General features: G+C 37.9%; 1 protein-coding gene across 3 annotated transcripts in view; it reads right to left on the bottom strand.

The window, feature by feature from the left end:
- The window catches only part of DMD (dystrophin), a 1224073-nt gene that overhangs the window by 1120311 nt on the left and 89650 nt on the right, over positions 1–14112 (bottom strand). For 2 of the 3 annotated variants that reach the window (XM_069873460.1, XM_069873489.1), the window contains exon 1: positions 3166–3182. The exons of the other annotated variant lie outside the window; for it this stretch is intronic. In XM_069873460.1, the coding sequence (XP_069729561.1) occupies positions 3166–3172 (7 nt within the window). In that variant the 5' untranslated portion in view covers positions 3173–3182. Of the gene's footprint in view, positions 1–3165; positions 3183–14112 lie in introns of those variants that run through there. 3 annotated transcript variants of the gene reach the window in all.

Here is a 14112-nt window from a genome sequence, read left to right as displayed (position 1 = left end):
TGAGGCAGCTGTTGTTTCCTCCTGGCTAAGTCTTCCTCACTCACTTGACCATCTCCTTACCCCAATTCCCTTTTACTGCAGTAAGAACAAGATATCAACTGAACTTGCAAATGCTTCACTCAACAGATGTTGGTGTGAATTATAATTGCTCTGCTAGACTGCTTCATATTATATTCTTATATATTTTTTCCTCTTCATTTCATGTGCTTCTTTATCTGCATATACCCTGATTTCTCTTTCTTCTTTGCTGAATTAATATATGTACCATATCTTTGGTACATATCTGCAAATTTGCCTGGAAGTGAGTGTATTTCTCTTGTGCTGTCACACTGTCTAGAAGCACAATATTTTTATCCTTGACTGGGATTAACAGCCCATAATATGTGAAGGATCACATACAACCAGCTTCTGCCTCAGTCAGTAAATAACCCTTTACATTTTTCTTAATCATGACCAGCCAACATGCCAGTGACAACTTCCTGTGACCGTGCAGACCTTTTAGATCAGCCTTCTAAGAAGAGATTTTAAAACATCAGTTCCATATCTAAACATAAAGTGAAAAATGTTAGCTCTATAAGTTAATTCAGGAAGACAAAATAGAAAAACTATTTTTATGTATGGATGAGAGAAAAAACTATGTGCATCAGGCTAAAGTAAGACAGATACACAATTGGATGTCTGCATGTATCTACATTGGAAACATCTGCTGGCTCTTATTGCCGCCTCTCTCCTCTTCCCTTCTTCTTCTATTTCTGTTCTTTTGCTTCCTATCCCTCTTTGATAAATGAAGATTTTTTTCCTATTATTACTTTTCATTTTTGATTACTAGCTTGTAAAAATATAAAAGGAAAGGAAAACGGAAAAAATTGTTTCCTTCAATGCCACCAGATCTAGAATTTCATGGCTAAGGTACAGCTCAATGCTTAATATTTTAAACTGTTATTTTTAATATGAACCGTTATATACAGGGGCTTGCTTATTAGACAGGCTTGTATTACTGTAGCTCTATTTATAACCAACTGCTAGCTCCACCTAGTGTCATCCTAATTCATCAACAAAACAGAATGCTAAAACCAAATACTATAGATAAAAAGGAAGCAAACTATAAAATCACTTGTTAGCTGGATGATGCTTACAGGCAGCATGCAGTTATGATTACCAGTATCACACAAAGAAGAACATTTTAAGCACTACTGTATGATGCTAGCTGGCCAGCACTCTTGAGACAAGGAGACAGTTTCAGGAGTATAACTACAATACATGCAGCATAAAACAGTTTTACTGCTACCCTGAAAAGCTGAATGGCACTTAAGCTGTTTACATGGATTATTCTTTCTATGATTTACTCATCATCAACAAGGATAAATTATTGTCAAGTTTGATAGAACTTCTCCGAAATAGAATAACAGAAATATCTTTTATTGTCTACAAAACTATTATTGGCTATACAAACCCCATAGTGATCCTGTTGTTAGTAAGTACATCTTCCCTCTCAGCAGTTACAAAATAATTTAACATGCCACTCAGAGGTGATCGAAGCAGGGAAATGCTCAAAGTAGCTAGCAGTATATTGTTTTTACTGATCTTTACCTTCAAACTTTCTAAAGGCTGGTTCAATGCTGTGTATCTAGAAACATCTATCTTTCTAAAACTGTTACAGCTGTAGTCAGCAACATTTAGTGTTTAATAGCCTGATCCTCTTTTGATGAGACTACATAGAGTACAGCCAGTAAAGTCATTTAAAATAAAGTCAGAAAAGTGAATATCCACTATGACAAGAGATTTCTTGATCTTCCCTTTGGAAAAAACAATAGACCTAATGAAGAAAGGAGTTTGCACTGGAAAAAAAGGATTTTTTAAGGTAAAATAATCCAAATAATTTAATGCAATCCCATCCTCTGAGCTATCAAGCAGTGTTTGAGTGGTTGTTGGACCTCTGAAGAGGAAGGAGAGATCTCGCCTTACATTTAGAAAAACACTTTTAGTTCTTAGATCCAGGGTGACCCACTCTGATAGAGCTGGCATCTGTTATAAACCTGTTCAAATCACCTGTTCAGAGCTGCTTATTGCTTACATCCTAGTGGTGATAAAATATATTTCACTATGTACAGTATACACTTAATGATTGCTCACCGTGACAGAGAGGTTATATATGTTGTAGAGTGATGAGGAGCAGATGGGAGGAACGGACATATATATAAGATGATACAAACACCAAAGCATGCACCTTTAGATTTCTCTCAAACTTTCTCAAAATAGTCAGTTGAAAGTTATGCTTGTGACTCATCTACTTTTAAAGTATTCATAGTTAAATTCAATGATTATATGAAAAACTCACTGCAACTCCAAATATGAACTTAATAAAATGCACAGAAAAATACCCTCTGATGTTTCAAAAATAAGAGAATACTCCAGTTCTCAATAATTTAGCAGTTACTGTCATTTCTCATTAACAGCTTTCAAAATCCTGTCTGAAACAAGCTGATACAGAGAAATTAAGAGCAGTAATCAAGTGAGAAATGATAGACCAGCTGGGTAAGCATCAAGTTGGCAAAACGTGAATACAGTTCAATAGCTGAAACAGATGCTGGAGTTGTCGAGAAACGCTGCAGGAGATATTGATGTATTTTCTTTATATAATACTGATCACCTGAATAAACGTCAAGAGCTACAAACTGATGAGGAATAAAACCTGACAGAAAAGCTAACTATAAAGCAGAGACCTGTGATAATATCTTTTCATTATACCAAAAACATTGAGTACATGCATGCATCTACTCAGGATCCCTGAATATGCCAATACATCAGTTAGAGCTTGCTACTGAAACAGAGGGAGCCTTTCCCAGTCCTGTTTCAGATTTGTTTGTTTCTGTCTACCTGAGGCTTCACAGACTTAGAAAATACTTTATTCTTCAGCCTCATCCTAACACAACCCTCTCTTTCAAGCAAGCGATTCCCCGAGCTTGGAGGCGAGCAGAAAAGAAAGGGTAACACAAGCATAAATGAAATTGCAAAATCCATTTTGCACAAGGAATGTTGTTTTCAGAGTTTCAAGACCTCAGCAACAAATCGTCTGCCGTCGGCAGCAGCTCATTCTAGCATATGCTTTGTCATGGTCAGTTTCTAATTACATTCATAATGATGCAATAGCTTTGATAATCCTACCTTCCATGCCAGCTGCTTTTCTCGTCACTCCATCATGCCAATAAGTTGGCTGCCGTAACAAATCAAGATAGTGCAAAACAGCATCTTTCCCCTGCATCTGTCATCTTCCTGAAAGCATTCTATTACTGCCGACTGCTGGGAACCAGAAAGTCTATTTGAATTCCAGCAGCTCCCCTTTCGCATGATTCAAGTTAGGTTAGGTGGGCATGCCTAACATGATTCTCTCCATCATTTATTATGCAGCTGCTACACCGTCGGTGTGGTAACCACTCTGACTTTATCTGATACGTCACTCCTTCAAACCCTTACCTCCGTGCAAACACATGAGCCACAGAAGCATCTTGCATTTAATGAGCATTCTCCCTGCCTAAAGAGAGTGCATCTGCAAATCTGTTTCAAATCCTGCTGCTCGCATTGTCCTCTAAGGCTGATGCAAATGTTTGAAGATTTTTTTCATTCCTGCGTTTCATCTCTTCAGAAAGCACAGTTCTTCATGCATGCTTGAATTATTCACACTTCAGCTAAAGGTTTGCTGATTTGTGTCCAACCAAACAGCACCTTCCTATTGAAACTCTCTGCTCGAAAGCTACTTCTGAATAACAGTGCTGTGCATTCAGGCTCTCAACTCTGTTTAATTTTAAACGTGGCTTTTATAGCTACACCTCAACAAATACATCTAGCTCTTTTCATGCAATGAATGTCTGTCTAATGAGGGAATGGTAGACTTTTAAGCAATTTATCTAGATCTATCTGTAGGTGACTTTTGCTTTTTGTGCTTTATTCATTTTAGCAGTAAGTGGATAGCTCTGTTAGAGCATCTTGATATTTCTTAAAGTGGCAAGAACATCACCATAAGCTGGTTTTGTCAGCCTGTGGAGGACACTCTATAATGACAGCTTGCTTAACTGCTTCTGAGTATCATGAATTACAGGGATAGGATTGTTTTGTTGTCTTTCTATTTATACTTTCTGTTGGGGTGGGGGAAAAACATGCTCTTGTCAGTGATTTCAAAAGAATATTAATAGAAATTGACATAGACACATCAATCATCCTTCAAGTTAAATTAGCTGTATCTCCTCCCACGACTTCTGCCTGCACTTCAGAGTACAGGCGTTTCATCTTTAAAGTGTCTGCTTGCTCATAAGATGAATAAACATCCCCAACCCAACACTGAAAAGTTTGAATACTTCAGAGAGAAAAAAGGAACAATTTAACACATGCAACTGCTTGGCTAAAACCTGGTAGTTAAGTGAAACAGTAAGGGAGAGCAAGGACTATCACTGTAGTAATACCTCCTTCCACAGCCTTTGCACAATGGCAAAGGAGAAGAGAAGGGCAAAGGGCACAGTCTCCCTGGGAAGACTTTCCCCTAGCAGTGACAGCCAGCTCAGCTTCACTCACCAGTTCTCATGTTACCAGCTCAAAAGGCTCATAGGGTTTACTTAAACATTAATTTTTTTTATTCAGATAAGATGTGTTAAACTTCTTCATGGTTTACCATCCCCCCTCACCCCGATGGTGTCTTCATCCTATGAAGCTTCCCAGTCTCAGTTAAATTCCTGAACCTCTTGGCTTGAAAACATGAGGTTAGTGACGATCCAAGTCACAGAAAGCGAAGGGGATGGGGGTGGAAGATAAAAGAATCTCCTACTTCAGAAAAATAGAAATACAAGATCAGGACATCTGATACCTTTCCCCCAGGCTTCCCACAGGGGTTTTATTGGTGGGTGTGACAGCAGGGCATCTCCTTCTTTGCCTGCTGCAGAGCCCCAGACTCCCGGAGTCCCTGACTCCATGCAGAGCAGTAGGCAAGTTGCCCTGGCAAACACCCACCAGCGGGTGGTGGTGGGAGCAAGTTGGCGCCAGGGTGCTGAGAGAGAGAGTTCCCAACACTGCTGAGAGGGATCAGACTCCCTGCACTCACCCACGTCTGAATGGCACAGCTGACACCTGACCGCATGGTGTGGTTTATATTTGATACGGTATTTATTCCTAGCATGCTACCAGAAAATGCCTTTTTAGAGATTTAATGTAAACAAAGTAGAATTACTGCATCTGTTCCTCAGTTTGTAGAAGCACATATCAACAGGCTAATTTTGCATTCAAAGCAACAGAGACAGTCCTATCGTATAGTTGCAAAGTGTGCAACTATAAAGCGTCTATCTGAAAACACTGTCAGCTTCTTTTTGTTCACAGTTCAAGTCATTTCTGAAGTGAAACAAACCAGAGAATAAATGACGACTGACTTTGGAGTCCCCATAAATTCAAAATACATAAAGGGATATGCTTAATATTTCACACTTACAGCTGCATTACAATTTTTAAACCATAGACATAGCAACAAGGGATTTACATGGTATTTCACAAAAGTTGAGTTTGACTTCATAGTATATGAAATCTGTAGTTGCATGGCAGACCTAAAGCAACAAAAAACCTCACCATGGGCTTGATTTCTGATTCCATTAATTTTGAGCTGTGCAAGATTATAGAGGGAGACATCCAGATAAACATTTTGTATGTTAATAAGCCAAATAATACTGGTAGGAAAATGGGGGCAACTGGTGTGGCATAAATATGCTTTAGCAGAATCCTATCACACCCAGATGCCTCAGAAGGAAGTACAAAAATGGGGAAACGGCCAAAAGCGTTAAGGGGTTGAAGGGTCAAGAAAGAGGGAATTACGGAAAATATTTCCAGAAAAATAAGCCTGACATTACAAGGAGGATCCACTAGGGTTTATTATTTAGTATTACTGCCCTCCAGCAGAGCATACAGTGCATGCAATGTAGTTTAGCCATGCAGACCTTTCCCATTCAGATCAGGGCTATGGGAAGTAGCCATTTTTGCCCCAGGGCAAAAAAGAAATAATTCTCTTAAAGATTATTTCTGCGGGAGGGGTAAACCTCGTAATATACCAGTTTGAGCATCATATGTGTACACTAGCTGTGTGGAAAAACATCCCAGAGACAAATAGAGAATGTGGGAGGATAAGCCAATATCAGTCATTCTGTCTCCATACTAACAGGTCAGATTAATAGCTCGTTTTGGTCTCCAGTTCTTTCTACATATTTCTGAGAAATCAGCAGCCTTGGTTTCTACTTATTGTAACTAGATTCAGTATTTGCATAGATATAATTATAGTAACACACCTATTTGGAATTAACTACTTTAGAGAGGAAGCTCCATGAGTAGTGGACTCAGACTCTACAATAACACTAATACATTTTTTTTTTGGTCCCATATAGAACTGCCTCCAGTCTGGAAAAAGCAGAAATAAACAATAAGTAGTAAAGAGCTCATCAAGGAGTATTTGGCTTTTTGCAGTATTGCAATCAGTGGGCAAAGAAGCTCCAGTCTCTTTGGGTGACAACAGCATGAGAAAGAAAGGAAGCCCATCTCTCTTCCTTTTCCATGTACAGATTGTTGAAGACATATCTAGTAATTTTAATTGCTTCACAGCTACTACCATGGCTAATTGGCACATTCAGTGTGCTTGAGTTTGATTATGGTGGTGTGTGTACATTACAATGATGACTAAATACAATAGAGAACCTCTTCTGGTTGCCATTTCTTTTATTCTTTTTGTTTTCCTCTTTGGAAGTACTAGTGACTCCAACTAAGCAAGAACAGGTAACAGATCACTGAAAAAAAAAGAAGCAAGCAGATTGGCCTTGACCTTCAGCTCTACATGATGCACTTTCTCTGGTATGGAAAAATGAATGTTGATTTTACCTAGCAAATTTTTTCATTTGTTTTGCTACTATGTCTCCTGAAGAAAACAAATTTCTCTTCCCTTTTTCTCTGCCTCCCATCAGTCTTGAATACTTCAAACCTCCTCCAGAAAACAACTAATTCAATTAATGAATCATGCAAGAAAATACCTTAATGATATACTGCACATTATTAGATTAATAAACATCTCTTAATAGGAAAGTTTGTTTGGACAAGACAGACAGGATTTATTAATTATTGTTTACTATTAACCATTTTATATTAACAACTTCTCAATTACAGGATTTCTGACATATGATTATAAAAGTAAGCTGTACATTAAAAAAAACCCTTTCCGATACAGTTGGAGCCACCCGTACTTTCATTTTAATGAAAATATCTCAATAGTTTAGTGAGGATTACTTCTGACAATTATGGCACATGTAGCTTTGAGTGCCAGTATTTAAAAATTGCCACCTCAAAATTAATTATACAGTCATGGATCTAGAAACTAAAAGCCATAACCATCATCTCCATAGAATTGCTTGCTAGCCCCGGAACTCCAATGGAATGGTTTCAAAGGCCTGCTCACATGAACAGGATTGCTATGTTGTCCAGAGGGATTTTTCAGACACGCATATCTTAAGACATCCAGTCAGGCACCTGACAGACATCCTAAGAGCTGAAACTTTCAGGGATTTGAAACGTTTTGCTCATCTGCATCATAGCTCATCCAAATATTTTTGTGCAGAAGACATCTTTATTTTTTTAACTGCATCTCAGTTGTATGAAATTCACCTAAGTTCAGGGATTTGTCATAAAATGAAAGCTTAGAACACACTCAGGTGAGGACATGTTAGGAGGACTCATGACCAGCCTTTCAAAGTGAGATTGATTGCAAAGTTTTATTACTGATATTATTACAAAAATAATAAGCAGAGATGTCCTTCGCAACACCAGGATTTCCTACTACAGGACTTATATAAAAAATTATTCATAAAAGATGTTACTGAAACAGTTCTCTGTGGACATTCCTAATGGAAAAACACAGCACATCATAAGTGGATACTCTACAAATTTCCGAATATTGCTGTCTGATATAATCACCTGAACACTGCTACAAATGTAGATAATACGATCTCTCAAATGTTGCAACTGTTGAGGATTTTTAATGGCAACCTCTGATTAAATCTACAGATATACCAACAGACTTTCTACATTTTGTATTCACATAGCATATGTATTTCAGTGACAGTGAATTTAAAATACTAGGTGCTAGCAAGAAAAAAACCAAACAAACAACTCTAGTTAACTCATCCACCAAATATTTAACACACATGAGAAAGCAGAAATATAGAAACTTTCACTATTTAACACCCAGAGAATTGGTGACCTTGAACTCTTCAGGAAATACTGTTAATCTTCCTCCTTAAGTCTTGTATGTGCTGTTAGCACAAAACTGAACAACGACATGAAGTTTCAAAATGCTAATTACATAAAATACATATTTTTTTTTCTCTTACAGCTCTTTTTAAATTAGACTAACATGAGTTACACAGCTTTAACCTCCTTTCAGTTGTACCTTTACTTCTTCAGGAAAAGACATTGTTCAGCAATACTAGGCTTAAAATAATTACTGACATAAGCATCTTAATTTGTTCATTCTTTCTACAGCTGCAGTCCATGTATAAGATGATGCATAACAGATGTGCCAGGAAAAAAATCTAACAAACCACCAGCAACCAAAAAACTAGACCTCATATACATATCACAGCCTGCCCTTTTGTGCAACCTTTGCTTGCCAGTACTCAGCTCACTGTGCTTTTGAGCCCATGAGCAGAGTCATTATTCCTATTTTCGTATACACAGGATGTGCATATTTACTATTTTCCCATACTATAAATAGTTTGTTAGACTGATCAGGGCACAGTGATTTATTTGGGTTCTAACTAGGGCCCATGGGGAAGCTCAAATAAGTGATTTAGAAGGCAGTTCAGCAAGAAACTTTTCTCACTTAGCCAGAGCTGAAAGCAGATTTAGGGGAAGGCGTGACCCTTAAAGCGCTGGTTTCTAGGCAAAGGCTGGAACTGGAGAACCCCATGGCATCAGCCCTCCAAATCTCACACCTGTCATGGCCTCAAGCCATGGGTGAGACACTTTCAAAATAGGTGAGAACTGAGAACGAGGGAGGAAGAAGTAACATTCTGCATTGTGTGGATGATAATACACAACTCTCAGATTAGTTGAATTAGTAAAACTGTGGCCTCATTATAAACCCTCACTCTTGCATCTTGTCAAACTTCCAGCTTATCTGGGACACTGAATAGCACTAGTGAGCAGGGTGGCAGCTGCCAAGGATCACTTTGCTTGCCAGGCTTCATTTTTAATATTATGTTGCATAATATCAGTGTGCAATAACTTTTGTATTGCATCAGTACAAAAGCTGAGATTTTGATGATATCAACATAGTATAAAACCTAGCTTAAAGCTTTATTAAAACAATTATAAAAGGCAAATCCTTAAACCAGGTGTTACACGTGGAAACAAAGCATTGTGGGAATACATATTCTTTAAATATTTAAAAACTCTTTTTTCCACTACTCTAAATTCAAGGCACATTCTACTAAGCTTATAACATGGTATTACATTACCTGATTTGCACTGATTTACATTACCAACCTTTTTTATGCAAAAAAATGCAGAACTTATTGACCTCATCATCATAAAAAATAATTTTTTTGCAATGTGTGACACAGGGATGTAACAGCAGAATCCCTCTAGGTCATTTTGGAGCTATAAGATCTAGCCCAGTGAATAGAAAGTTGTACAGAAAGACAAGTAGGAGGTATCACAAAAAGCAAAAGCAGAGACTGCATAAAGAAAGGTTTGCTGTGCATACAGTACACAAGCTCCTGCATATAGTTCAAAAATGTCAGCAACAGCAGTGGCAGCTGGGAAGATTTTAGTGCCCTCTTCTCATCTAGATACACAGCAATTCTACCCTCTCCCAAGCTCTCTCCATTAGAAAACAGAAAGTACTCAAGTCTGATCCATCATCAAGTCAAACCCATGCAGAATGCCAAGACCACCACTGTCATTGTGCTTGTGTATTTGTGGTGAACATGACATATGACTTAATATTAATTTTTTTTATTATTCTAACTCATGTCTTTTGAATAGCTTTATATCCTTATCATCAAACAGCAAACACTTTTGATTTCCTCTCTGTGTAATTACTGGAGCACATTTTAAGTCAAATTAGGGAAAGCTGTGGAAGAGAAAGATAATGTTTCTACACCATGGTGCACACTGGTTTCCCATTAATGAGTATTAATTGCCCTTTCCCAGAAGGGCCTGCTCACTTCTTCCCTTACCAGAAATGACAAAAGCCCAGCAAATACGCTTCTCTCATATAGGCAGAAAGGTTATTCCTAACAATTTCAAGCTTATTCCTGATCTGACATTAATCTATGCACAGTTAGAGTAACTACAGTTGCTGCCATCAATATATTCCTGAAACAATCTCCATGACTGTCAATACTTCCCAATTCAACAGACCTGAGTAACAGCATTATTCTTCTGCCTCAGCTCAGGCTAGCAAAATGGGGCCACATAATCAGTTGAAAACACCAAGAAACAGTCTCATCAGCACTTCTGTTAGGGACAGAAGTCTGCTCTTGACTTTCAAGAACAGTTTTGGCCAAGAGCCTAAAACAGCATTCACTCCAGACAGGAAATCTGGTCAAAAAAAAAAACCAAAACCAAAAGACATGCCACAGATGAAAAAAAAAAAAAAAAATGCCACAAAGCAACTCTCTCTGCACTAAGGCCTAAATCGTGCATATAGATTTATAGATAAACCCTTGAGCCATACTGAATAATACCAAAGCTGCAGGTGCTTTTCACATCTGCATAGATTTATTGTGTAATCTTTTGCAAAGACAAGTGTTCAAATCGAGACCTACATGTGCCTACTATACCAGAGTGAAAAAATCTGTTCATTAGTCCATTATGGCTAACACACAGAATTAAACCAAATGCAGAAAAATACTAAAGACTGTTATTTTTTTTCATAAATGAACTTGCTTCATTTTGTTCACAGTTTATCATTTCATGTAAAACACTGTTCAACTGGATGGATTCCTTATGTGAATACATCAAATGTTATCTTAATTTTTAAGCACACCATGGACTGAGAGTGAGTCATTTGCTGTGAGTGTTGGGATACTTAATCTTTAAGAAGTCTGTGATGTGAATGGGGAGATATGACAAGATATAGTTCCTTTTTGCCCTATGGGATAAGCGTAACACAGTCACTAGGAGAACTTTACAAAAAGCCCTAAGGCTCCAAGTCTCTTTGTGAAAGGACTTGCAATTTATGGTTAAGTCATAGATAAAGAGAATCATGAAAACATTAAGGAATATTTCTTTTTCTTTTTTTTTCTTTTCTGGGCCACTTGTGCTTTGCCTGAGGCATCATACCCAGAAAAGTTAGGCTGCTGTAAGATTTATTCGCTGGGACCAGAATTTGAATGCAATTTTTTCTCATCACATTTGCACAAAGGTATTGCATATTCCTGTACTATCCTAGCTAAGAAAGGCATGTTTAATTGCTTCTGTGCCAGGATCTGGTTGGGGGTTTTGGGAACTTGCTTCTATCACTGTGTCAGCTAATACCACGACACTGTGTACAGTTCCACTCCCAGTGTGCAAACTTAAAATTTGTTTACCAGGAGCACTGATGTGAGCAAAATCCGATTGCTTGAATGTTCTCAGAAAGCAAAACACAGAAGTTCGACAGTGCCTACAGTAACTTTGGTTTTAAAACCAAGAAAACAAATCTAAGAACAAGGAAAATTTCTAAACTGGAGCTGGATACAGCCTGTAGTGATAGGACAAAGGGTAACGATTTTAGTCTAAAAGATTCAGACTAAATACAAAGAAAACATTTTTTACAATAAGTGTGGTAAAACACTGGAAGAGGTTGCTCAGAGAGGAGGTAGAAGCCCCATCCCGGGAAACAGCCAAGATCAGGTTGGATGGGGCTCTAGCAACCAGATCTCATTGAAGATGTCCCTGCTCATGATGCCTCCCCTCCTTCTGATGAACTTCAAAGGTCTTTTCCAACCCAAACCCTTCTATGATTACATCAACTTAAAATAATTACGTACACATACCTCTGTTTGTGGACATACAAATAAAAAACGTCAACATTTATAATATGGACATATTTCTTTCTTACTCTGGAGCCTTCAGCTTCAGTGCTGACTAGAACCACGCCAAGTTCATAAGAAATGCTGGGTGGACAGACTAAGATCCTAATTGACTGAAATTACTGGCAATTCAGGACACAGAGTCCTGTGACTCCAGCTGATCTGCTCTTAACTGACAATCCTCATGAAACAAAGCACAAATTTTTATGAGTCTACCAAAAAATCTGGCAGCATCCTCCTGACACCTCAAGTAGTAAAATACAATTATTAAAGTGAACAACTAAGAACTATTATCAGTTTATCAGCCAGTGACAAGCTGGTTGCCTGCAACCTGTCACTGTAAAGAGAACTGGAGACTTTCTTGACTATAGAAGTGAAAGTGGAGGGGAATATAAATAAATTTCAAGCCACAAAAGCTTTACCTAATAGGATTATTAAAATATGCCTCTTCAAGCACCATTCCAAGTTTCAGTACAAGTTCTAAATACTATATAATATCCAAGAAATTAAAATTCTGCCTGGTAACTAAAACCAATCAACATTTTTAACACTTGCTGTTGATCAGTATCTGAAGCACCCTACCACGTCCCTACATTTGTTGTCATGCACCTGGAAAGAACGTAAGCTAACAACTGGCCAGGCAGAACTGATATTTATAGGTTCCTTCTTGTATTTATCACATCTGACTGACAGGATGTAAAACATATATAAAACCTCTCACCACTATATCTAAAATAAACAGTTGACTAGCCGGAAATATATAATAGGAATAAACAACTTAGGAATATTATGCCTAATCCTTCATTCTTCTTAATATCTCGCTGTCATCACTGACAAACTAAATCAAAGCAACATCTACAAATCCTGACACAGTATCCTATCAAGAAGTTATTAAATGTATTTTTTCATATGAACTGGTATTATGTCAATAACTGTCCTGTATAAGGAGTGTTTAGGAGATTATTTCCCTGATTGCTAATCAGATGACTACCTCTACACATTACAACTGGGCAAAAAAAGGTGAGTTACTACTGCTGCTGTTCTTCATACCTTGAAAATAGATAGCTTGTGGCTGTTATGCTGCACATCACAAGAAAGTGTCCTTTGCTTGGGACATCTTTGAATGGATTTCTTCAGAAATCATAACTGGACATTTGTCAGTTTTAGCCTTAAACTGCCTCTTTCTTCCTCTCATGCCAGAAGAGCACATTTTCAGTGAGAATGATGCGCTATAGACAAAGCTACCTCCTTAGCATTGCTAACACATCACTCACCACCCAGCTCAAGGCTACATTTCCTTTTTCCCAAAGACACCTTAATTGTCTCAATGCCCTGACTAGTTCCTATGAAAGGGAGGTTTTGACACTGGCTTAAATGAAGCATGGATTTTCCTTTAGAGGTTTTCTGAACAAAACCTTCACATATTAACAAGAGTTTGGGTTTGAAACTGAAATCAGGAAAAGAAAAATGGTCTACAATAGAGAGCTACACAACTTGTACTTCCTTTTTTGGGAGCAGGAACACAATATCATTCTGTGCAAATATGCAGGGGAAGAACATACAATAGTAACAATTTTATTATATTTTAATATTCAGAACACAATGAGAGAATGAGTACTGCACTTTAATTTCCACCCCCCTGAGTGGCTAACATAGAATATGCACTTTCTTATCTCCTAGGACTTGGTGATTTTAGACAGGAGGAGATGCAGAAAAAGCCTTGGTCAAGGATGGTGCTGTGTCATATGGTTTCTGATCTGGCTGTCTGAAAAGCAATAGAGTTTCGAATCAGTCACAACAGTGCAGGAAGAGGAAAAAAAAAAAGAAAAAAAATAGTCTCGGGCTAGTCCCTTTTTGTAGCTTCTCCTCGATTAATCCCTGCTGGCTTTTCCCAGTCTCATACATCATTTGACTTGTGATAGCCCCCAGGGGCATTTGTGCCCCTTTCGAGGGACTGAAGTGACACTGAAGGGCCTCTAATTTTCTGGATCCTCCTTTAAGCCCTTCTTGTAGATGGAAATGA

The sequence above is a fragment of the Phaenicophaeus curvirostris genome, chromosome 1 (genome assembly GCF_032191515.1).
Source record: "Phaenicophaeus curvirostris isolate KB17595 chromosome 1, BPBGC_Pcur_1.0, whole genome shotgun sequence".
Classification (NCBI taxonomy): Eukaryota; Metazoa; Chordata; class Aves; order Cuculiformes; family Cuculidae; genus Phaenicophaeus; species Phaenicophaeus curvirostris.
The sequence above is the reverse complement of the archived record's forward strand: the minus strand, read 5'-3'. Positions and strand labels throughout refer to the sequence as shown.